Source organism: Syngnathoides biaculeatus, chromosome 11 (assembly GCF_019802595.1).
Source record: "Syngnathoides biaculeatus isolate LvHL_M chromosome 11, ASM1980259v1, whole genome shotgun sequence".
In the NCBI taxonomy this organism is placed as follows: domain Eukaryota; kingdom Metazoa; phylum Chordata; class Actinopteri; order Syngnathiformes; family Syngnathidae; genus Syngnathoides; species Syngnathoides biaculeatus.
In genome coordinates this window covers 14,746,282-14,769,055 of record NC_084650.1, presented here as the reverse complement: position 1 = coordinate 14,769,055, position 22,774 = coordinate 14,746,282, and the positions used below count along the sequence as shown (strand labels likewise).

The 22,774-nt window shown below is 45.3% G+C and overlaps 1 protein-coding gene across 6 annotated transcripts in view; it reads left to right on the top strand.

Moving 5' to 3' along the window:
- The first annotated feature begins 562 nt into the window (after window positions 1-562).
- ldb2a (LIM domain binding 2a) overlaps window positions 563-22,774 on the top strand; it is an 84,879-nt gene continuing 62,667 nt past the window's right edge. For all 6 annotated transcript variants that reach the window (XM_061835057.1, XM_061835056.1, XM_061835055.1 and 3 more), the window contains exon 1: window positions 563-952. In XM_061835057.1, coding sequence (XP_061691041.1) covers window positions 740-952 — 213 coding nt within the window. In that variant the 5' untranslated portion in view covers window positions 563-739. The remainder of the gene's footprint in view (window positions 953-22,774) is intronic.

Sequence of the window (22,774 nt, the reverse complement as noted above, 5' to 3'; positions counted from 1 at the left end):
CATCAATTTTCTTTGCCGCTTATCCTCATGAGGGTCACGGGAAGTGCTGGAGCCTATCCCACCTGTCATCAGGCAGGAGGCGGGTACACACTGAACTGGTTGCCAGCCAATCGCAGGGCACATGGAGACAAACAGCCCGACTCACAATTACACCAAGGGGCAATTTAGAGTGTCCAATTAATTTTGCACGGCGGGGAACATGCAAACTCCACACAGGCGGGGCAGGGATTTGAACCCCGGTCTTCAGAACCGCGAGGCCCACACTCTGACCAGTTGCGTCACCGTTTCTCGGATGAATGAATGAATCCAACAGAATCATTCTTGTTTTGCTATGACGTTGCGATACTGCTATGTCGGCAGGTGCCTCTCCCATCTGCTGTTGAGTAAATGAGGAAGTTTTAGTAGCCCCCCCCCCCCCGCCCCCTTTTAAAAAAGGCGCACGTGAACTTTGCAAAAGTCAAGAGGAAATGTCTGGTTTCGGAGGGTGGGTGGGGTGTGTGCGCGGGGGGGGGGTCCTCGCAGGAAACAACCCCCCCCCCCTCCTCCTCCTCCTCTTCCTCCTTCGCACACTCCTCCACATCTGCCCCCTCCCTGCCTCCTCTTCTTCCTCCTCCTCTTCCTCCGGCGAGCAAGTTGCAGAGTGCCGCTCAGCCTCGACCGTGCGGCCGCCGCTTGACGCCGGTGGTCCCCGCAGAGGAGCGCCCGCCCGCCCGCCCGCCTCCATGTGCGTGTCCGCTGCATGCTGAGATCGCGCGCCGGCCCCCCCCCTTCTCTCCCTACCCCTCAACCCTCCCACCGAAGCGAAGCGCCGAACCGAACCATGTCCAACCCCAACCACGACCCCTTCTACTCGTCCCCCTTCGGACCCTTCTACCGGAGGCACTCGCCCTACATGGTCCAGCCCGAGTACCGGATCTACGAGATGAACAAGCGGCTCCAGACGCGCACCGAGGTGAGTGAGGCGGCGTGCCCGGCCGGCAAGCTGCACACTGCGGCTTCTTGTCGGAGGAGGCACCGGTGAACGGTGGAGGAGTTAAAAGTGCCATTTTTTTATTTTCATTTTTCGAGTTGGCGGGTCCGAGGGTTCGGTGTGGGGTTCAGGTACCCAATAAATTGGTTTCACCTGATTTTTGTCCATTGCCTACTTCACGTGCAGTGATAACAGTTTTTGTTGCCTCGTTTTTGCGAATTCATATTTGAAGTTGTTTGGTGCAATGATACTTTCAAGTAACCAACATGCACCTGAATTATATGATAAAGCACTTTTTTTTTAAAATGAAATATTTGTGAAATGTATTTAAATGTGCCGTAATTCCAGTTTCCCCCCCATTTATCAAGTTTCTCCATGAATTCGGCTTCTTAAACCATGTAACTATTTCTGACAGAAATCGTGCTGTATTTTCATACTTTTAAAGCAGAAATGCTGACTTTATAGTTGCATCACGGGTATAATCTGTTCCAGTCACCAAAAACATTTATGGTGCACCTGAATTAAGTCGGGGGAACAAAACTTTTTTTTTTTTTTTCCCCCAAGGATTTAAAGATTTGTGGAGTCTCACCGTATTATTTAGCTGCATTACAATACTCGTTTTCCCCATTTCTCAAGTTTCAACCTCAAGCCTTCATCTCCTTTTAAACTTGAAAAAATGCTGTATTTTCATATTTTAAGGAAGAAATCACAAGGTTAAACGTCTTGTTTAAATTCATATTTTGTTATCTGATGACTTTGAGGAAAAGAAGGGAACATTGCACATCAGTTTAACACATTTCAATCATGCGCAACCCAAAAGCCGAAGTATGAAATACTTTGTTTACATTAATTCTTCTCCATCTCAAGTTTTCTAAAGGGAGTCATATTCTTCTAATCTGTTGAAATGACTTTTTTTTTCTTCAGAAATCTTCCATTTAGAGATGTTCAAGTGAAAATACAGATTTTTTTTTTTAAAACAGTGCAAATCATTAATTTCTTCTAGTTTAACTCCAGAAGCTGTGCTGTATATTCATATTTTAAGGCATACATTCACTGTGTGTTGTTTTCAACTTAAAAAAAAATTATTAATTGCATGTTCCGTGTTGTTTACTCCTGCTGCACTTTACGCATTATTAATTAGTTGAGTGCAGGAATCCCGAGTTTTAATCCTGAAGTTACATTTAAATGTAATATTGCAATTGTGTGATGCGGTCAAGTACCCAAATTTGTTGCGTTCAAGTAGGAGAAAAGATGCAGTTTCATCTTTTCAAGCAGTTTTTTCCCCTCTCCAATCTTTTCCAGAAATTGTCACCTTCAAAAATCACCATAATGACCAACATTTAAAAAAAAAAAAAATGTCACCTGAATTAATACAGCAAACAGTTCCAAGTATTGTAACTAAAAGTTAAACACAACTGAACTCTACTTGTGTACTGAAGTGGGTTGGAAAACAAAGCCAAAAAGTTGACGCAAATAAACTATTTGGCACAGCTTCAACATCGATTCCGTAATTGTTGTGTGCGCCACTAGGGGGAGCCAGCACACCACCAGTGGTACTCGGACCACACTTTTGACAGTTTTAAGGCGTAGTCGTGTGGAGGAATGCTTAGATTTAATCCTGCATCCAGTGATTTTATTTAAATTTTTATATGAGTATGAAAGTGATGCGTTCAAGAGCACATTTAGTTGTCCTGCATCCAAATGAAGAAATGATTTCTTTGACTCCAATCACGTATGGAAGACCATTTTGCAAATTTTTTCAACACAATGCGCAATTAAAAGACACGTTTCCCCACATGCAGTGTATTCATTTGCATGGATTTGCATGCAAAACGCTGCATGTTTTATGTATTTTTTTTTTTTGTTTGGTTTTTTTTTTTGCTCTCTTTTGAGCAAAATAGAAGCCGGAAGCTCACGCGGGACAACTCTTTTGACCCACCACTTGAAATTATTGATGACGCCTTTAGTTTTTGAAGTTATGAAGTAAGTTTATGTACTTTTTAGAACTGGAGGTCATTGGTGTGCGTACAGTATACTGTCTCACACTATTGTGATTTATTTCTCTCTTTTTTTTTTTTTTTTTTTTTTTAAATTTGGGGGTTAACTGAATTTTAAAGCCAGGCAGCAGCGGCGGCAGCTTGCAGATGGTAGATTTTTTTTTTTTTCCCCCCTTCCCCTTAAGAGGAACTTAAAGCCGAGCGAGGCGGCGCGGTGTAGCCGCGTGATGCATTATTCATATATATCGCGGAGCCCTCTGTCCGAGCACCCCCCCGCCGGACCCCCGCACCGCCCTCGCTCGCGCACAGTGCGATAAAACACGCTTGTGTGTGTGTGCAGACAATCTAATGAGATGTATGTAAAATTCTGCCTTTACAAAGATAATGATGCGGGCATTTGATTCGGATTGACAACCGGCAGAATGGCTGTCGTCCGCCAAGAAATATACGCTTCCCTCAAAAAGATTGCCTCCTTTTTTTATGATCAGGGAAATAACATTAATAATAATAGGAACTATAATGACCTGAGTACGTAGACACCGTCCAATGTTTTTTTCCTGGCGCGCATTGAGCTGGTACACGTGCGAATGCCGCGCCTGCCGCTGGCCCAAACAAACACTTTTTAATTTTATTTTGTTTATTTACATGCATTTAATTGTTCTTTAACATCTTATGTCGCTTTAATCACACGTGACAGTGAAATACATAAAAAATAAAGCATGTAACCAGGAATCATGTGAGATGAGTGACTCAAGGTTTTCTGCAATATGATCCATTGTTAGTTAATTTTTGTCTTGTGGCTAATTGGTGCAAAAAAAGATTTCAAACTGTTCATTGCCGCGACTGGACGAAGTTTGCTGTCAAACTAAACATAAAACAAAGAGAATTACATATTGTGTATTTATTAATACAACCACATAGCATTTGCTAAGTGAATGCTAACAAAGAGTGGGGAAACTCCATAGGCGCACTGGCTAACACTTAGCATCTTTTTGGAGGCAGTGTTTCCTTTGAGGCAATGGATATCGGAACACAAACGGTGTGGCAACACACATGTACAAACAACGGTCTGTAGCAACTCTCACAGGCACGTATTCTTTATCTTTTGCGATGAACAGTATATATTAGTGCCGTATTGAGAAGGCAGGAGGGTTATAGTACAAAAAGTGATGCATCGAGATTCTCGACTTGCTTGGCGCAGCGAGGGGTGGAGTCAAATTTTCTTGTCACAAAGTCTAAAGTCGATCAAGTTTTAACTTGAGAGAATATTTAAGCCTCCGAGTTTTGATTTGGCAATATGTCTTGTCACTAAAAAGTAAAAATGATTTGTTTTAAATAGCCATTACTTTCATTTACTACTTTTAGGCAAAATTCCATAAATTATGATTTTAACTCAACTAATCTCTGGTAGGCGGCACAGTGGGTCAGCTGGTAAAGTGTTGGCTTCACAGTTTTGAGGACCCGGGTTCGGTCCTGGCCCCGCCTGTGTAGAGTTTACATTTTCTCCACGTGCCTGCGTGGGTTTCCTACGGGCACTCCGGTTTACTCGGGTGTGTGTTCTGGTTGTAATTATAAGTGTACCCCTTTAAGAGCTGAGGGGGGCGGTGGGAAAACATGCAACATTAATTGGACATTCTAAATTGCCCGTAGGTGTGATTGTGAGTGCAGCTGTTTGCCTCGATGTGCCCTGCGGTTGTTCTAGCAACCAGTTCAGGGTGCACCCCGCCTCCTGCCCGTTGACAGCTGGGATAGGCTCCAGCGCTCCCCGCGACCCTCGTGAGGATAAGCGGCAAAGAAAATGAATAGATGGATAATGTCTGGTTATTATTTTCCTGAGCAATCAAGCAATCACACTTTGTTCCAAAAGAGATCATATTTACCTGTTTGTCCATGAACTCATCAGACAACAATCATATTTTTGAATTATCATTATATTTTCTACCATGTAACTTTTTTTTTTTTTTTTTTAATTGAGTCGGCGTTCCTCCAACTGTGACCGGCTCAGACTTAAGCGCTAATTGCTGAGCCCGTTTGATCTCAGTTACGAACCAAAACAGCAGTGAGTAAACAGTGTCTCGGTTACGTTTGAGTGTAGAATCTTAACGAGTTCCCTGCGCAAAAAATGGAAGATGGTACGCCATGTGAAAATTGCGCTTTTAGCAGAGTTCCGGTAGACTCCAGAATGCTGCGTGTCAAAACATTTTTTTTTTTTTTTTTTTTTGTCTCCGGTTTCCTCCCGCATCCCAAAAACACGCAACATTAATTGGACACTCTAAATTGCCCCTAGGTGTGATCGTGAGTGCGACTGTTGCCTGTCTCAATGTGCCCTGCGACCAGTTCAGGGTGTTCCCCGCCTCCTGCCCGATGACAGCTGGGATAGGCTCCAGCACGTCTGCAAACCCTTGTGAGGATAAGCAGCTAAGAAAATGGATAGATTGATGGATAATCTTTAAAATAGTTGTATTCAATTTTAAATATGTGCAAAGTAAATTATTATTATTATTTTGACACTTTCATTGCAGTGTTTTTAATTACAAATTACATAATTTGTATCATTTATTTCACTGAATAAAATTGCTAATTCAAAAGCATAAAATATCTCATTGCCCTTTGTTGTATTTTAATGTCATTTGTTTCATCAGTTGTTTCATCATAATAAAAATCATAAAATATAATCACTCATTAATTTTTTCATGTATTGTTATAAAATTAATCCTGCATTGCATGTCATCAAATAGTTAAAATTAATAAGTAATCATATTCTCCTTTATATTATTTTTTTCTGTTTAATTATATTTATTAGATATAGATTTTTTTCATTAATTCATTACTTTTTTATTTAAACAAAGTACATGTAATATTATTCATTCGTATCATCCATCCATTTTCTTCGCCGCTTATCCTCACGAGGGTCGCAGGAGGGCTGGAGCCGATCCCAGCCGTCGACGGGCACGAGGCCGGGTACACCCTCGACTGGTCTCCAGCCAATCGCAGGCCACATCGAGACAAACAGCCGCACTCGCGATCACACCTACGGGCAATTCACAGTGACCAATTAACGTCTCCTTCAATGTTTTAAAAAGTTGCTCGCTCGTGCTGACGAGTCTCTTCGCGGACCGGCTGGAAGAAGTCACGTGATCCACGTGGGCCCGACTCGAGCCGAGTTTCCTTCCCAGCACAACAAGTCACTCGTTAGCTATTCCGTCATCTTTGGAGCGCCTCTAACCAGAGAAGGTGACCGACCTCGGCGCAATGCCGCCTCGTATGAAAGTCGACTCAAGTCACATACGCCCCCCCCCCCCAAACCCACAACCCCCCCCCCCCCCCGTCCTCCTTCACCCTCCCATTTGTCTTATTCATGAGCGAGCGTTTGAACGCACTCGCCTGCCGCTCACGCTCAAGGACTTGACATTCAGAGGAGACTCACGTCGGCTCCCGAGAGGACGCCGTCGTCTCGGCGAGTATTGCTGGCGTCGCCCCCCCGGGTGTCATTTTGTTCCGCGTTTCGCCTAAACGCCTTCATCGGTGCCTTCCGGACCGCCGATAGGAACACTTTTGATCGATTCGAGAGCCGTCCGTCGCTCTGACCTTGTTGAGATGAGTTATTAGTTTTGTGCTTTATGAGTAGCTCCAAACTTCCCCGAGCAAGCTACGCCCCAAAATTGACAAAAAATGTCCATTTATTTTCCATATTTGCTTCAAATTCGGTCGTAAACGAGTCTTTGGGGACCCTCCGAAATGAGCCACTCGTAGCTGCTAAGAACCAAAATGGCAGCCTGTGGATTTATCGGCATGGGTTTCGGAGACTTTTTGTGGGTCCGCTCACCGAATTTTTACGTCATGTCATTATCCAAGCTGCTTATCCTCACAAGGGTTGCGAGAAAATCTGGAGCTTATCCCGGCTAGCTTCGGGCGAAAGGCGGACTACACCCTGAACTGGTCGCCAGTCAGTGGCAGGTCAGATAATCGGCACCAACGCTGAGCGGGAATCGATCCCACGTTACCAGGACCAAAGTGAGTCCTCCGAAATGTTATGTTGCGAAGTAAAAGTGAAGGCGGCACGGTGGAGCAGTTGTTAAAGCGTTGGCCTCACAGTTCTGAGGTCCCGGGTTCAATCCTGGACCCGCCTGTGTGGCGTTTGCATGTTCTCCGCGTGCCTGCGTGGGTTTTCTCCGGGCACTCCGGTTTCCTCCCACGTCCCAAAAACACGCAACATTGATTGGACACTCTAAATTGCCCCTAGGTGGGATTGTGAGTGCGGCTGTTTGTCTCCATGTGCCCCGCGATTGGCTGGCGACCGGTTCAGGGTGTAGCCCACCTCCTGCCCGTCGACAGCTGGGATAGGCTCTAGCCCTCCTTGTGAGGATAAGCGGCAAAGAAAAAGGATGGATGGAATTAAGTGACATTGGGGGCTAGACTTTTTAAAACGACAGTTTGTGGCGTTATCGGAGTTTTGTGTTGCATGGCAAGTCATTAACCTTGGTTGCCGGGCAACGACAGACAATTTACCTTTCCAGCAATTACAATTTTCAAGTTTTTTGATTCAATTTTACGATTGGACATAATTTCTAGGATACGTTTGTCTTAAAAAGACTCCCCAAAACATCCAAAAAGAGGGTAAATAGGCAGACCTACTGTGGGTTTGCAGGTCTGGTTTCTCGAGAGGTTTTTTTTGTGGTTCTGCTCATAATGGACCTTTCCGATTGGCCGTCTTAAGCTCCGCCCCCTTAGCTACGTCCCACAACCTTTCAAAATGGCAACTGAACAGAACATGTTTGAAGTCATTTCTCTATTGCAGATAATATTGCAGTATGTTTTTTTGCCAAATGTGTCAGACTTGTCCAAGAGAGTTCTACAGAGAGGTCTCAACTATTTCACGCAAGGATATTTACGCGGAATTAAGATCTTGGACGGAGCGGGATGCGATGTCAGAGTTACAGTGAAACGTTAGCGATTGACGCAAAAAAAAGTTTGACGACTCACAAACTTCAGATTGAAATCCAACAGGATAAAATAGCGGAATCGTACTGCGCGTGTAAAGCAGGGTGAGTACTTTTTACTTGGAAAGATCACGAGCAATATCACCGTAGTCTCTAAGTGGTTCGATTTTCTAGACACTTCGTCAACTGTGTTTTCGGCTTTGGAAAATGAATCAAGCGGGCCCCTTGTAACCTAGCAGGATATCTTTCATCAGAATTGCACGTTCCCCAAGCGCATCTGAGGACCATTTTCTTCGTAATGTTAACTTTTCCAAGCGCACGCTACTAGCAACCAGCATCGCTTGTGGGGCAATACGGCGAGAGGGGCGTGTCAAGGCAATGCGGCTATCTGATTGGCTAGGTCGGAAAGGTCCATAGACATGTCTAGAAAATTTCGTGTTCCAACGCCAAAACTGGCCGCGGGAGCAGAATTGAGCAGAACTCTGCGATCAAACAAGAGGATGATTTTGAAAACAAACTTTCCCAGTGGAAGTTTCCACAATTGGGCGATCGGAACAGCTCGCGCGGAAAATGAAAAGGGAGCAACAATCCAAAGCCGCGCCGCCGTCGGGATTGACCCTCGCAACCTGCGGCGACTTAAGCGCTTGCGCCCCCGTGATGACACTGTCCGTGTTTCCACCGACGCCTCATTACCGCCCGGGTTCGTGCTTATTCCGCGCAGGCCGTATTGCCACACGGCGCCGCCGCCGCTATCCCATTACCTTCGTTTTCGACTGCCGCGACCCCCGTCGCGACCCGCGACAATCTTAAACGGGGGGGGGTCGGGGGGCTTGGGGGGGGGGATTTGATGCGGCTTTTGATGCGACGCCACGGCGCCGTTGTTTCTCCGTCTGCGGTGATTTACAGGTTGAATTTGACACTTAAGCGTATGCAAATGAGGCGGCGGATTAGCATTCAGAGGAGGAGCTTGATGCGACCTCCGCTGCACCGAGGCCATTAGCATAGAGCGCATTAATATGCAGCGCAGGCACAAAAATCGCTGTAAGTAAAGCAGTAAGACAAAAGCCTTGGGGGGGGTTGTTGTTATTGTTGACTTTTCAGGAGGGGGCGCTGTTATGACACCTCACGGAATACTCGAGAATGAGCCTTTTTTTTTTTTTTAATGTGGCAACCATTTAAATACAGCAATATGGCTGTTGAGGCAAATTCCAAACTGTGCACGGATAATAGATGTACAGAGAAGCGAATCTGAACCGCAGCGAGAAGAGTTAGCAGCGTTGTAAGCGGTCCAAAACGAGAATAAAATACCAATAATGCTATGAGCAGTGCGCCGACGGCTAGATTTACAGTGAGAGTATCCGGTATGGAACAATAATAATGTACTAAGATGTTGCCGTAGACAAAAAGCGGGAAGTGATGCTAATGCTAACGGGCTCTCCCCGACTGGACGCGGGAATCGCAGCCCTGACTCGATTGGATTCCCCCCCCCCCCCCATCCCGCATTCAAACGACTCTCCCGACTCGTCGTCCGGCGCTCCCGCGGAGTGTTCATTACGACCAAATCCCTTGTTCCCGTCAGGGCTAGAAGTGGACGTGCCCCCTCTTGCTCCCCTCACACGCGTCACATTAGCCTTACTATGTGGGGTCAAGCTGAGCGGAAAGGATTAAGATGGACGGTCGGGGAGATCAGCATAATGTAGGACGTGGACGCCGACTCAAAATTTCCATCAGGATAGGAAAAAAAAAAAAAAAAAACAGAAGGGGAGCCGTAATCACCGCAATTTATAGACGTAAAAATTCAAGAATTCAAATATTTGCAGTCTGTTGTTAGCCAAAACAGCAGCAACTAATAAGGCGACATTAATCGAGCACAAATATTTCTGCTTTTTATTTTTATAAAAAGTTCAATGTGTGCTACTAAAGATGATTTAAGGCAGTGGATCTCAAAAAGGCGCCCCCCCCCCCCTTCAACAAATATGCACAAAATCACGGGTGCTCGATGCGTCGATCGCGACCCAGGCTAAAATCCCAATTGGCCGCACGGCAGTCACTTTTCACACAACGTAGTTCAACGGCGGAAGCCGCCAACCGAAGGATCGTCACATCATCGTTAATAACGAGAAGTCCTTCCTTCCGAGACGGCACGCCTGGCTCGTTGTTCCGATCTTTTAAAAAAGTAAGGCGGAAATATTATCTTTGATAAAATCTGACGTGCGGAAGGACATCGGAGATAGTGAGTGTTTCTCGGACGAATCAGCTAACGTGAGTGACACGGACCGATTGTGCAGTTTAGAGATCGTCAACGTGAACTCAGATAGTTACAAAAAAAAATGTTTATGGTTAATTATGTTGTGTAATATTGGCTCATGCGGTTGTGCAAGGGTCACAAACACATTTTACACGTAAAGAATCGTCAATATACTTTCAAAGAAATATGTTTTGCATTTTTGTAGTGGGTAGAGCTTTGTGACTAGGTCATTTCATAATTGGGCATTCTGACCCCCCCCCCCCCTCGATCCTGAGAGGCTGGATGCTTGAAAAGTAGATCTTGGGGTTAAAAAAAAAAAAAAAAAAAGAGTCTGGGCACCCCTGCTCTAGATAGATTCATTAAAGAAGCTCTGATATGATTGTAACGTGTCCTGACACAAATGTGACATCCCTGCATGAATAAAGTATCTTTATTTTTTTTTTTTGTAAAACAAAAAGCATTTCGTTCCAGGAATAACATTTTTTTTTTAATGTAGAACACAGTCGAGTTCTTTTCAGAGAGTAAAGGTGTCTTTTTAAATAAATTCCGATCAAAGGCAGGCATCCAAGACAGGTGGGTGAGCTCAATCTTTGCCAGCTTGCTAATCGCTGTTTTAATTATCCTTTGATTGTTTTAACAACAACAAAATAAAAAAAAATTATCAGGCACCCATAAAAAAAAGTTATTTTAGTGACTGAATCTTTTACTTGATTTATTTCTGCTCAAATTCGGTTTATAAATTCCTCAATCCCGATCAAAATAGTCAAACGTCGAGAGCTCACCCAAATCAAAAGAGTCCTCATTAAAGTGCCGTCGTCCTAAAATATCCTGATGCATATTCTATAATATTGTACAACAGTTAGTATTAAAATTATCGTCATTTCCGGCCTCCAAGCAGCGACTTTTTTTTCACATGCTTTCAACCCTGCGGTTTATGCGGTGATGCGGCGCTAGTGTTCGTGTTGGTTATCAGGCTTGTAAACAGAGTTTAGCACGGCGCTAGCGTTAGCTTGGCGCTAACATTAGCTTGGCGCTAGCGTTAAATTCTTTCTGTGTACCGAGGTTTATAACCAGGTGCGCTCTCTACGCCGGGAATTACGGTACTAGCAAGATTTGAATCTACCTCGGTTTCAGGCCCCGCCCCCACCACTGCTCCCTGCCCCGCCCCCGCTACATCACCTCTATGCACAGAGAAACGCCCAAAGCTCACTCAACGGGAACAAAAAACCACCGCGGCTCGTCACGCTCGGCTTCCCTGCTAAAAATTTTCTATGGAACATTTCTAAAGAATTTAGAAAGAACTTTAGGACACGAGTCCTATAGAATTTCTGATAGAAATTCTATTGTTCTATAGAACAAGAATTTCCATAGAAAAGTTTTTAGCAGGGTCTCCTCGGTCAGCCGGGTGAGCAAGACAAAGTTTCACAACTGCCGCGAGTGACTCAATAGAAGCTGTTTTTAATCGGAGTCGCTCCTCGCAGAGGATAAAGAATGTACACAGCACCTGTGACTGCTTACATGTGTTGATGCGCAGGTTGAGATCAAATACTCAGTCACCTAAGCTATTTGTTAGCCCATCTATGGCGTTTGGAATTGCGTGTTACCGTTAAACGAGCAGGTTTAAAGGCAAAGTATGCGATCATTTTGAATGCGCAAGACGTAATTGGTAATTTGCTCCGACGGGAAACTTCAACTATGACTCACTGATGGTGTCGTGGTACACACGATCGATTCCCGCTCAGTGATGGTGTCTATCTGCCCTGTTACTGACTGACTGCTAACCAATTCAGGGTGTAGTCCGCCTTTAGCCCGAAGCTAGCCGGGATAGGCTCCAGCTTTCCCGCAACCCTTGTGAGGATAAGCGGCTTGGATGAAGCCATGACTTCAACTCTGAGTGGAATTACATATTTTGGGTTTGGGATTCTGTTGAAGAAGAATCGTTCACAACCTGCCCAACTGGTGTTGTTAGTTGACTCACGCCATACGGCGCAAGTTTGAGCTAAAATTGCCCGTATGAAATAAAACACTCGTACCAAAAATTAGAATTTAAAAATTTGGATCGGCACCCGCTTTTAGCGAGGATAACGACCGGAGTGCTCGATCACAGTCGAAGAAGGAAAGTCACCGGAAGCTGCTGCGTGGTGCGATGCTTTACGTTCCCAACGTGGTTGCCACAAGCAAAGTTTTGTAAAGATGATTAGCGGGGGAAGTGAGGGGGGGGGTAGTCGGGGGGGGGGGGGGGGGGGAGAAGTGGATTTTATTCATCCTTTTCTGCCCACGCATAAAGCTGGCTGCTGGAGATTTACTTGGAATCCACTCCCAGTCCGCTAACTCGTGCGTTGCCATGCAAAATATTCAACCAGACGATATTTCATCATTAAAAAAAAAAAAAAGGAAACGAAGGTTGGTGTTAGTTATCAGGCGGGTTGCACTTTCTGCGCGTTTCATCATTTTGCTGATCTTCTCTGCGGGAATGAACCCGCTTGAACTCAAAACTGGGAGCAGAATATCGCCGCTGATGATGATGTTTATTTTTTTTTTTTCCCCGCCACTTGTCTTATTTATTTTGGAACTGACGCTCGGAACACTTAACAGGTGTAAGATCACAGATTTTATTTTATTTTTTTTTGAACATCTAATTTCTCATAATTGCGGGGACGAATGTAGAAAAAAATCCCTGCTCAAGTTAAATGTTATCTTGCAGCGGAGATGATTGAATTCTTTTCGTGGTTATTTTAAACTTCTGCACGGTTGTTTGTTGCTGGGCGGGATTTGGTCGGCGACATCATTTGCCGTCGTGTCAATTTCTGCGCGGTCACTTGTTGCTAGGCAGAAATTATCGGTTGCAAACGTATGCGGCCATGTCAAACTTTTGCCCGTTTGCTTGTTTTCAAGACGAAGTTGTGGAAGTAAATATGTGCCACTGGGAATTGAATTTGAAATGTAAAAAAAAAAAAAAACATTCAGTGTAATTATTCAATGTTAACAATTCAACTGGCTACAAATCCATCCACCCATCCATTTTCTTAGCCGCTTATCCTCACAAGGGTCGCAGGGAGCGCCGGAGCCGATCCCAGCTGTCAACGGGCAGGAGGGGGGGTACACCCTGAACTGGCTGCCAGCCAATCGCAGGCGAGGCAGAATTTTGTTTTGCAAAATAATTTGTGGTCATGTCAAAATATTTTGCGTGGCATGGTGGCCTGTTGCTAGGCAGAATCAGTTGGGTCCACTGCTCCAAGTATCCGACAAAACGACAGGGAGACCCGGCGGGAACAAAACACACCACTGAGGATGTGTTCAAAGTGGTCCCTCGGCACTTGTGCGCGTGTCCATGTTTATGTCTTGACATTCCGGTTAAAGTGCGCTTGTTCAAGGGCAACGTGTTTTTTTAATATTCTGCATTAATTTAGCTTCATTTGCCTAATGCAACAGCCGCCGGCGGTGGCCGCCGCGCGTCGGCCAAGAATGGCAACATTTTCGGGCCAAGAGGGTGTAAAACCCGCATAACATCTGGAGATGATTCAAGCGCTCTGCGGTCGGAAAGTCGCAGTCCAGGTACTTTTAGGACCACAAATTGGATCTGCGGTGGGTTTTCAACGCTGGGAGGGGCTTTTCCACGTTAATTGTGGTCTTCATTGTTTATAGGACGAGATTTACTAAATGTTTGTGCATCAGAAAACCGGCACAAACGTCATCGTGTGTGCTAACCGTCATGAGTTCGTTGCTTGGCGTTAGTGAGTTGCGTTCACTGCCTGTGGGACTCTCCGCCTCACAGCGATTCTGTGCCCTTTTGTTTGATCGTGTCCTGTCGAGGTTGTTAGTTTGCCATAGTCATCGAACCCTTGCTGCATGTCTTTTGGATCCTGCCTAGCCTCGCTAGCGTTTCTGTGCCTCTGCCTTGTCGGACTGCTACGCTGTGTATGATCCAGTTTCCGGAATAAACCGCATTGAACATCATGCCTCTGGTTCGAAGTCCTGCATTCGGGTCCGCCCCCGCACCGGAGGTTCCTGACACTAACAGATGCGGAAGCTGAACCTCTAACCAGGTACAGAACCGGGCTTTTGCCAAATGCGCAAAATCACTGCACGGTTAATTTTGCGGTAAATTTTAAAATGCGCAATATGATTTTTCAACCCTAAAATTGTTTTAAATAGCGTGACTGAGAGGCAGATGCGGGACCAGGACGCAAAGCGGGACAATCATAGTAGTGTGGGCAAAATGAGGACTTTTCTGCTCACGTAAGCATTTTTTTTTTTTTTACATCCCAGAAGCAAAATATGTAACAAAATATTGTTATTCAGCAAAATCATTATTGACTTTGATGAAGTCAGCCCGTCACAAGAAGGAGTCCTGACATGTGGTTTAAGGTTTAAGGTGATCTGTAAAGCTGCAACACTGCCCCCAAGTGTCCCGGAGACTTAGTCCACCACTAAAAATGCATACGTGTTTACATTTGGCGCAGTAACTGATGGTGTGGTGGCGGCGTGGGATCGATTCCCGCTCAGTGATGCTGTCCATATCTGCCCTGTGACTATCCGGCGACTGGTTCACGGTGTAGTCCGCTTTTTGCCCGAAGCTAGCTGGGATAGGCTCCATCTTTCCCGCAACACCTTGTGAGGATAAGCGGCTTGGGTAATGGCATGACATGGTTACATTTTGGTGGCTCTGGATAAAACTAATGATAGTGATGGTGAAACTCCTTGGACCGTGGACCAGATCCCTGACCGGGCTTGAGGAGGAATGGAATACACGTAGCATCCATCCATCCATCCATTTTCTTAGCTGCTTATCCTCACTAGGGTTGCGGGGAGTGCTGGAGCCTATCCGGGCTGTCAACGGGCAGGAGGCGGGGCACTCCCTGAACTGGTCGCCAGCCAATCGCAGGGCACGTAGAGACAAACATCCGCACTCACAATCACACCTTGGGGCAATTTAGAGGGTCCAATTAATGTTGCACGTTTTTGGGATGTGGGAGGAAATCGGAGTGCCCACCCGGAGAAAACCCGACGCAGACTCGGGGAGAACGTGCAAAGTCCACACAAGTGGGTCCGGGATCGAACCCAGGTCCTCGGAACTGCGAGGCCAACGCTTTTACCACCATTCCGCCTCCGCGTAACAGTGTTATATAATCAGATTGTGCTACAGTTGCAAACACAATCGGATTACAAGTACATTTCTAAAAAATTGGGATTATTTCACAGGAGAGAGGGAGAGGAAGGGACGGACGGGGTTGTTAATTGGAGCCCTCGGCCGCTTCCGAACCGGAGGGCTGATCGCCGTCGTCTGGAATTGGCAGCGCGACAGCCGACGACCGGCCGAAATTGTCACAGGCACAGCTCAAAGGGCTCCCGTGCCGCCATCCGCCCGCTCGTTGCCATGATAACCGGCGAGCTTGCGTTCCGCTCTGAAGCGACGTTGGCGAGGTCGGAAGCGGCTCGTCGTCGGGACGGCCGCGTCGAGTTTTCCCGGAAAGCGGACGGTTCGCCAGCGGCTGTTTGGAAGAAATTCATTTTTAATTGCGTTTGCGCAGAAAAGGCGGCACGGTGGACGGACTGCTTAGAGTGTCTCCATCACGGTTCTGAGGACCGGGGTTCAAACCCCAGTCCTGCCAGTGGAGTGTCTGCATATTCTCCCGGTACCTGCGTGGGTTTTCTCCGGGCGCTCCGCTTTCCTCCTACATCCCAAAAATATGCAACATTAATTGGACACTCTAAATTGCCCGTAGGTGTGGTTGTGAGTGCGACTCTTGTCTGTCTCCATGTGCGCTGCGATTGCCTGGCAACCAGTTTCGGGTTTACCCAAAGATGGGTGAAATTGGCTGCAGCACTCCTGTGACCCTTGTGAGGATAAGCGGCTCATTGATGGAAGAATATTCTCGGCTATTCCTTACTTCAATTTTTGAAAACGTTTTTCTTTTCTATTCATATGTATTTTTTTTAATAAATTGCATGAATACTCGGTTCCCGAACGTCTCCATTCCCGGAAAAATCTGTTTTCGAATGAAAATCGGGACTCGAGCGCCCCCGAAATATCATAACGCGCGCGGTCCGACCAGCTTTTTTCTTCCTATTGAGGACTACTAGCCCCCAATCGTGGAACTTCCAGGGGGCGAGTCCCCCCCACCAAAGAGATTTCATACAGTAGTTGATAGTTTTGCATTGCTTTTTTTCTCGAGAACTTTAATAATGCTCTGTTCCATTACCATTTCTGCATTTTTTTCTTTTGATTCAAAGATTTTTTTTTTTAAAGTTATTCTACACTTCTTTTAATACTAAAAAAAAAGTTTACATGGTTGGGGGCCGAGTCGCAACAGATACGGCAATGCGCTCCGAGCCTAGCCTACTCTACTACTAAAGCATACATTCAAAGCAAAAAAAATATATATTTATTCAATCATTTTATTATATAAAGTATTTCAACTATAAATGTATCCCTATTATGCAATTTATTATCAGGAAAAAAAATGCTTTCAAAAGGCTAATTTGGAACGCATTATTTCTTTTTCCATTAATTGTAATGGGAAATATCGATTCGGTTTTCGAACAAATCTCTTCTTGGACTGTGGATTTTGGATTTTTTTCAACACCATCTGATTTTTATGCTGGTATTACATTTTAGGACTCGGTCCTCTTCCCTTTTTTTCCCCCATTTTATTGTATTTTTCTGTTGCGGTTGAAGTTGCAGAAACGACAGTGCTCGATTATGACTTTCTTCTGGCTTCCAACTTAAATTGTCAGGTGTTATTTTTTATTATTTTTAGAGCGTAGAGTTGCACGGAGTACCTGTTTATGCGTCACCCAGCTCGCAGACCATTAAATAAAGCCGAGCTCGCTAAACAATCTTCCTCCGTGTCTGGCGTTCCGGTTGGTTCTGCACTCCCACATGTGCGATCTTAACCAGAGGCTCTTTTCAGTCTCCGTCAAACTCGCTTTCCCCGCCGGTCGCTTCGCAGGCGCCGCGTTGCGTTCCGGGAGCCGAAAAAGGCTTTCAGAAAAATGTTATTTCTCTGAGATCACGGCCCCTGAAAAACGCCCACGCTACACTCCGAGGAGACGCTGGAAGCGATGAGAGAGGAAAAAATATTCATGCAGACGAGCGAAAGCTATGTGGTTAAAAAAAAAAAAAAAAAATATATATATATATATATATATATATATTTAAAGTGGGTGTGGAGTTTCTTAAATGTTCAGTTGTATAGATTTATAACTACGGTGACGCAGCCGGTTAGGTTGTTGGCCTCGCAGTTCTGAGGACCGGGGTTCGAATCCCGGGTCCGTCTGTGTGGAGTTTGTATGTTCTCCCCGTGCCTGCGTGGGTTTTCTCCAGCTTTCATCCCACACCCCCCCTTAAAAAAACATGCATTCATTGGAGACTCTAAATTGCCCGTGGGTGTGATTGTGACTGTTGTTTGTCTGCATGTGCCCTGCGATTGGCTGGCAACCAGTTCAGGGTGCACCCCGCCTCCTGCCCGATGAGAGCTGGAATTGGCTCCAACACTTCCACGACCCTTGTGAGGATAAGCGGCTCACATCCGGACATTTTTTAATCAATGAATTAATCTTGGCATTTAATTAGTCAACCTTCACTCTGCGAAAAGGATTAAGTTAGCAAGCGAACTGTGTAATGTTTCAGAAATATACATTTTTTTCACCGCTTATCCTCACGAGGGTCGCGGGGATTGCTGGAGCCTATCCTAGCTGTCAACGGGCAGGAGGAGGGGTACACTCTGACCTGGTTGCCAGCCAATCACAGGGCACATCGAGACAAACAGCCGCACTCACAATCACACCTAGGGGCAATTTAGAGTTTCCAATTAATGTTGCATGTTTTTGCACCCCCCCCCCCCCCCTCAGCTCTTAAAAGGGTATACTCACAATTACAACCAGAACACACACCCGAGGAAACCGGAGTGCCTGGAGAAAACCCACGCAGGCACGGGGAGAACATGTAAACTCCACACAGACGGACCCGGGATTTGAACCCGGGTCCTAAGAACTATGAGGCCAACGCTTTTACCAGCTGCTCCATCGTGCTGCCCTACACATAATACCATGAGAAAAAAAAAATCAGTAACACTGAATAAAAACAAAACACTGGTTGTAATGTCACTAAAATATTTTTAATGGACACATACAGAGTATTAAATATTATTTATGACGACAGCATGCAGTAATCGTGATCCTGCAATCTTGCGGAATGTATTACATTGTTACTACTTTTTTTTTCAGTCTTTATACAATATTATCCCCCAATCACAATATACAGTATTTAGATTTTAAATGTATTTAGATTTGTCAAAACTTTTTTACAGACCTAAAAAATATCTCAAATGCTATAAAATATGCATATGGAGTGCATTTACAGTGAAGAGCGTATTTCTATAGCGCAGATTTCACTTATTGCGGGGGAGGTTTGTCAGGTTACAAATGACTTGTTGTCAACAACAAAACCGGGCACAAAATTAGATTTGGTATCATTTAAGCGCTTATTATATACACTTTAGTGAGCAGAGCGGTGTGTGGGAGGTGCCAAAAATCACCGACAGCCACTGAAATAAAAATGAAGAGTATTTCAATAAGAGAATTTTAAGAGCGTTATCCATTTTTACTGGAACGGAATGTGTTCAAACATTTGCAACATTTTCATAATGATTCATGATGTTATCGTGTCCAATATTACGATGAAACTTTGCTTTTCATTATATATTCACCCCCCCCCAAAAAAAAGTCTGACGATAACCAAATTATATAAAAACTGGAGCAAAATGTCCCATTGGGATTAATATAAATCCAGTTAATATGTTCCAGGCACCCATGAATATTAAAAAAAACATTAAGATTAATATGCATAAAACAATATCAAAGGAAAATATGACTATTGAAATGAATGAATGAATATCACATTTACAGTCACCGTGATTTGACGGGCGCGTCTGCGCCCGTGCGCCATCGCACTTGCAAATCTGCACAGTCGAGCACGAAAAATCCATCCATCCATCCATTTTCTTAGTCGCTTATCCTCACAAGTGTCGTGGGGGGTGCTGGAGCCTATCCCAGCTGTCAAGGGGCAGGAGGCGGGGTACACCCTGAACTGGTTGCCAGCCAATCGCAGGGCACGTGGAGACAAACAGCCGCACTCACAATCTCACCTAGGGGCAATTTAGAGTATGTAGAGAGCAATTGCGCACTTGCCGCACACTCTCAGCGCACACGGAAACAGATCCAGCGCAGTGAACCAGAGCCTGACGTCTTTTTTTTTAACACGGAAGCACACGGCCTCTAACAACGAGCTGCCGCTCAGCCTACTTCTACTTCCTAGTTTACCTGACACCGCCCCCCTCCGCTCTTAAAGGGGTACACTCATAATTACAACCACAACACACCCCCAACTTTATATCCGCAGGCATGACTGACCACACCTGTACATTTTTTCAAATGTGAGTGACTGTATTTTCCCTTATTGAAGACTTGATGGCATATGAAAGATGGCAAAAAGTGGAGAGGGAGGAGGAATGCTATTTTATCTTTTTTATTTAGTTCTTTCCCGAAGAAGTCTATGGCGTTTGTACACTTAGAGAAGCCTTAGCCTAAGGCAACAGTTTCTGATCAAAAGGTCGGCACTTGGAACTTTCTTTGGACCCCATGTTGGCTTAAAAAACACCCCCCAAAAAAACATTAGAAATGGTTCCAGTCACCGCGCGGTGAGAAACATAGACTCAAGACAACACTCGATAAACTTGTGATTTTTTGTGGGTCTAGATTCCAAAAAATGAGTGGCAGAGTCAAACACGTTTCCAGATGAGTTCGGCGCCAATCATTTTCAACCGTATGAAAATGGAGTCAAAACAAAAACACAACAAGCGCATAAGCAAACAAGAGATTCCTCTGCATATCAGGTGGACATATTTAGTTTGTCCCAAATGCGTCGCAGCGTCCTGCTCCGCACCCTCACCTCCGGGCGACCGGGCGGGCGGGTGCGCCTGATTTGTAGCATATGACAACAAACACGGTCACGCCACGCGGCTCGTCAGGGAGGCTGAAGGCGTGAATGAAGGGAGGATGTTGTCTGTCAGCCAGCTGCGGGGAGGCGAGCGGCGCGGCGCACCTCGCCACTTTAAGGCCGCGGGGAGCCTGAACTACGCTAAATATATCATTTGCAAGTGGCGCGCTCGCTTTGCTGACGGTAGCTGCCCCGCGAGGCGAGCTGCGGGATTTGTACGGCGCCAAAATCAAGCGTACCCCCGCCTGTCATTTGTTTTATTAATTCCACATATACTTGTTGAATTCATTTGGACGTTCTCAAAGAACCTGCGCGGTCGTCGCGTTGTCTAGTTAGCGTCGCGATACGCCACGCTTGTCGGGTGGATTGATTATTTCGGAAAAGCAGAAGCCTTCGCTACCATTTGGGGGCACGTTTGTGAGCAATAATCCAGAGAAATGTGCCTTTTGTGTCCCCTGAAAAAGTATTACATCTTTGAGTTCTGCTCATGAAAAATGGGAGCGACAACGAAAGAGAGGTCTTTCGGTTTTTTGGTCAGTACACTTAAGTACTTCCTGCCATTTGCCTGAAGAGTATTTAATTCTGGCTATCGCTCTAAGTCACTGACAAAGACATTTAGACAAAGATTTGTGGGTTTTACTTAGCTACATAAAATTTAGAAGGAATGTCTATCTATCTTGCTATCTAGCTATCTAGCTTGATAGCGATCTAGCTTTGTAAACAGAGTGTAAATGTCTATCTATCTAGCTAGCTAGCTAGCTAGCTAGCTTTGTAAACACAGAATGTAAATGCCTGTCTATCTATTTAGAAGGAATGTCTATTGCGAAGAGACTCAAGCAAAAAGTCTCTGGTCCTGGTCCTGAAAAGACAAAGTCTTCTGTTTTGGTTTGAAGCTGCCATTTTGGACATCAGTGAACATGGACCACGGAGGTACACACTGCAAAAGAGAGGAATGAAGATTAGCCGACGTAAAACAGAATATATGCGCGAGAACGAGAAGGGGCGGTGGTGGAAGAGTGAAGCTCCGGGGAGAAGAGATGGCGAGGGTAGATGACCTCAAATACTTGGGGTCACCAATCCAACCCGATCTCGTCAGATCTCGGAAGCTAAGCGGGTTTGGCCCTGATTAGTACTTGGATGGGAGACCGTCTGGCAATACCGGGTGCTGTAAGGTTCTCTCCCCGGCTAAAACCCGGCGTAAAACTGCGCTAAACAAATATGCGTTCATCTGAGATGACACGCTGTGGCGACCCCTAACGGGACAAGCCGAAAGAAAAAGGAGAAGAATGACCACCTCATTCTGGAGAACTTGTCCAGTTCGTAGCCAGTTTCACAGACAGCCACTGTTGAATTGTAAGAATTTTTAGTTTTCGTCCTCGCGTGTGGTCAGAGCAGGGCCGCAGAATTCGGTGACTCGCCGTCGAACATGAAATTCTAAACCAGCTTGCCGACGGTTTCACTTGGAAGCATGAAACTTGGTTGACATTTTTATCACGAGCAGACCCACACACACCCAAAAAAAATCTCTCGAAGACATGAACCAAGAGACAAAGTCAGCCATTTTGCTAGGCTCAGTTTGTCAATTTTCCAGAGATCGTTCCCAAGTGGACCTGTCTTAAAGATTATGACATCATCATATCAAATTTAAACAACCTATAATATGTATATTTTTTGATAATATTAAATTACCAAGGATTTTAGTTTTCATGATTGCGGTCTGTGAACTTTGACTCCCTGTAAAACAGGAAACTCACAAGGTCAAAGTTGAACCAAGCCTTTGTTTTTAGAATCTCACGGAGGCCCGGATTGATTTTGTGGGTCATGGACCGAAGGGCAACCCCCCCCCCCCCCCCCCCAACCACGCCTTGATTTAATATGTAAACGTAACTTTGTCAGCGCATGATGGACAAGTTTGTCGGACACATCTGGATGGCGCTAGCGCTAATTGTCAACATGTGGGAAGTGCTCGGCGCGCTTAAAGAAAGGTGGTGATGTGGCATAACTTGTCAGAGGATATTAGCATCAATGCTAAGTCTTGAACGAGGGGTGGGGGGTGGGAGAGCAGGGAGAGAGTCTGCAAATCCCATCTGGACCGCCGGGAACGAATGTAACAACACTGAAGAGCTGCCAGTCTCCAATGTAATCCCATTATCATTAAAGCTCGCGTTAGCGTGTGGAGTGTTATTTGTGACAGGCGTGCAGGACGGAGAACGAATGGTTAAGTGCGGGATTCGGAGAGGCGGCGGAGAGCGTCCTCGGATGGCGCGAAGCTCGCGCCGTTCAAAGCGGCCGGACTTCACTGTGACTTGTCGGGGCCTCGGGCTAAGTCCGCAGTCAAGAATAGTCCAAAGCCCCGCTTACCGTACCGCGGCTTCGCTAAGCTCGCCTGTGGGATGCAAAGACTCTTTGGTATTCAATGAACCTAACATGTTATTTAAAAAAAAAAAAAAAAAAATCTAGCCGTTGTAAACACAGTGTGTAAATATCTATGTCTACAGTGTGTAAATATCTATCTATTTAGCTATCTCGCTTGATAGCTATCTAGCTTTGTAAACACAGAGTGTAAATATCTATCTATCTATCTATCTATCTATCTATCTATCTATCTATCTATCTATC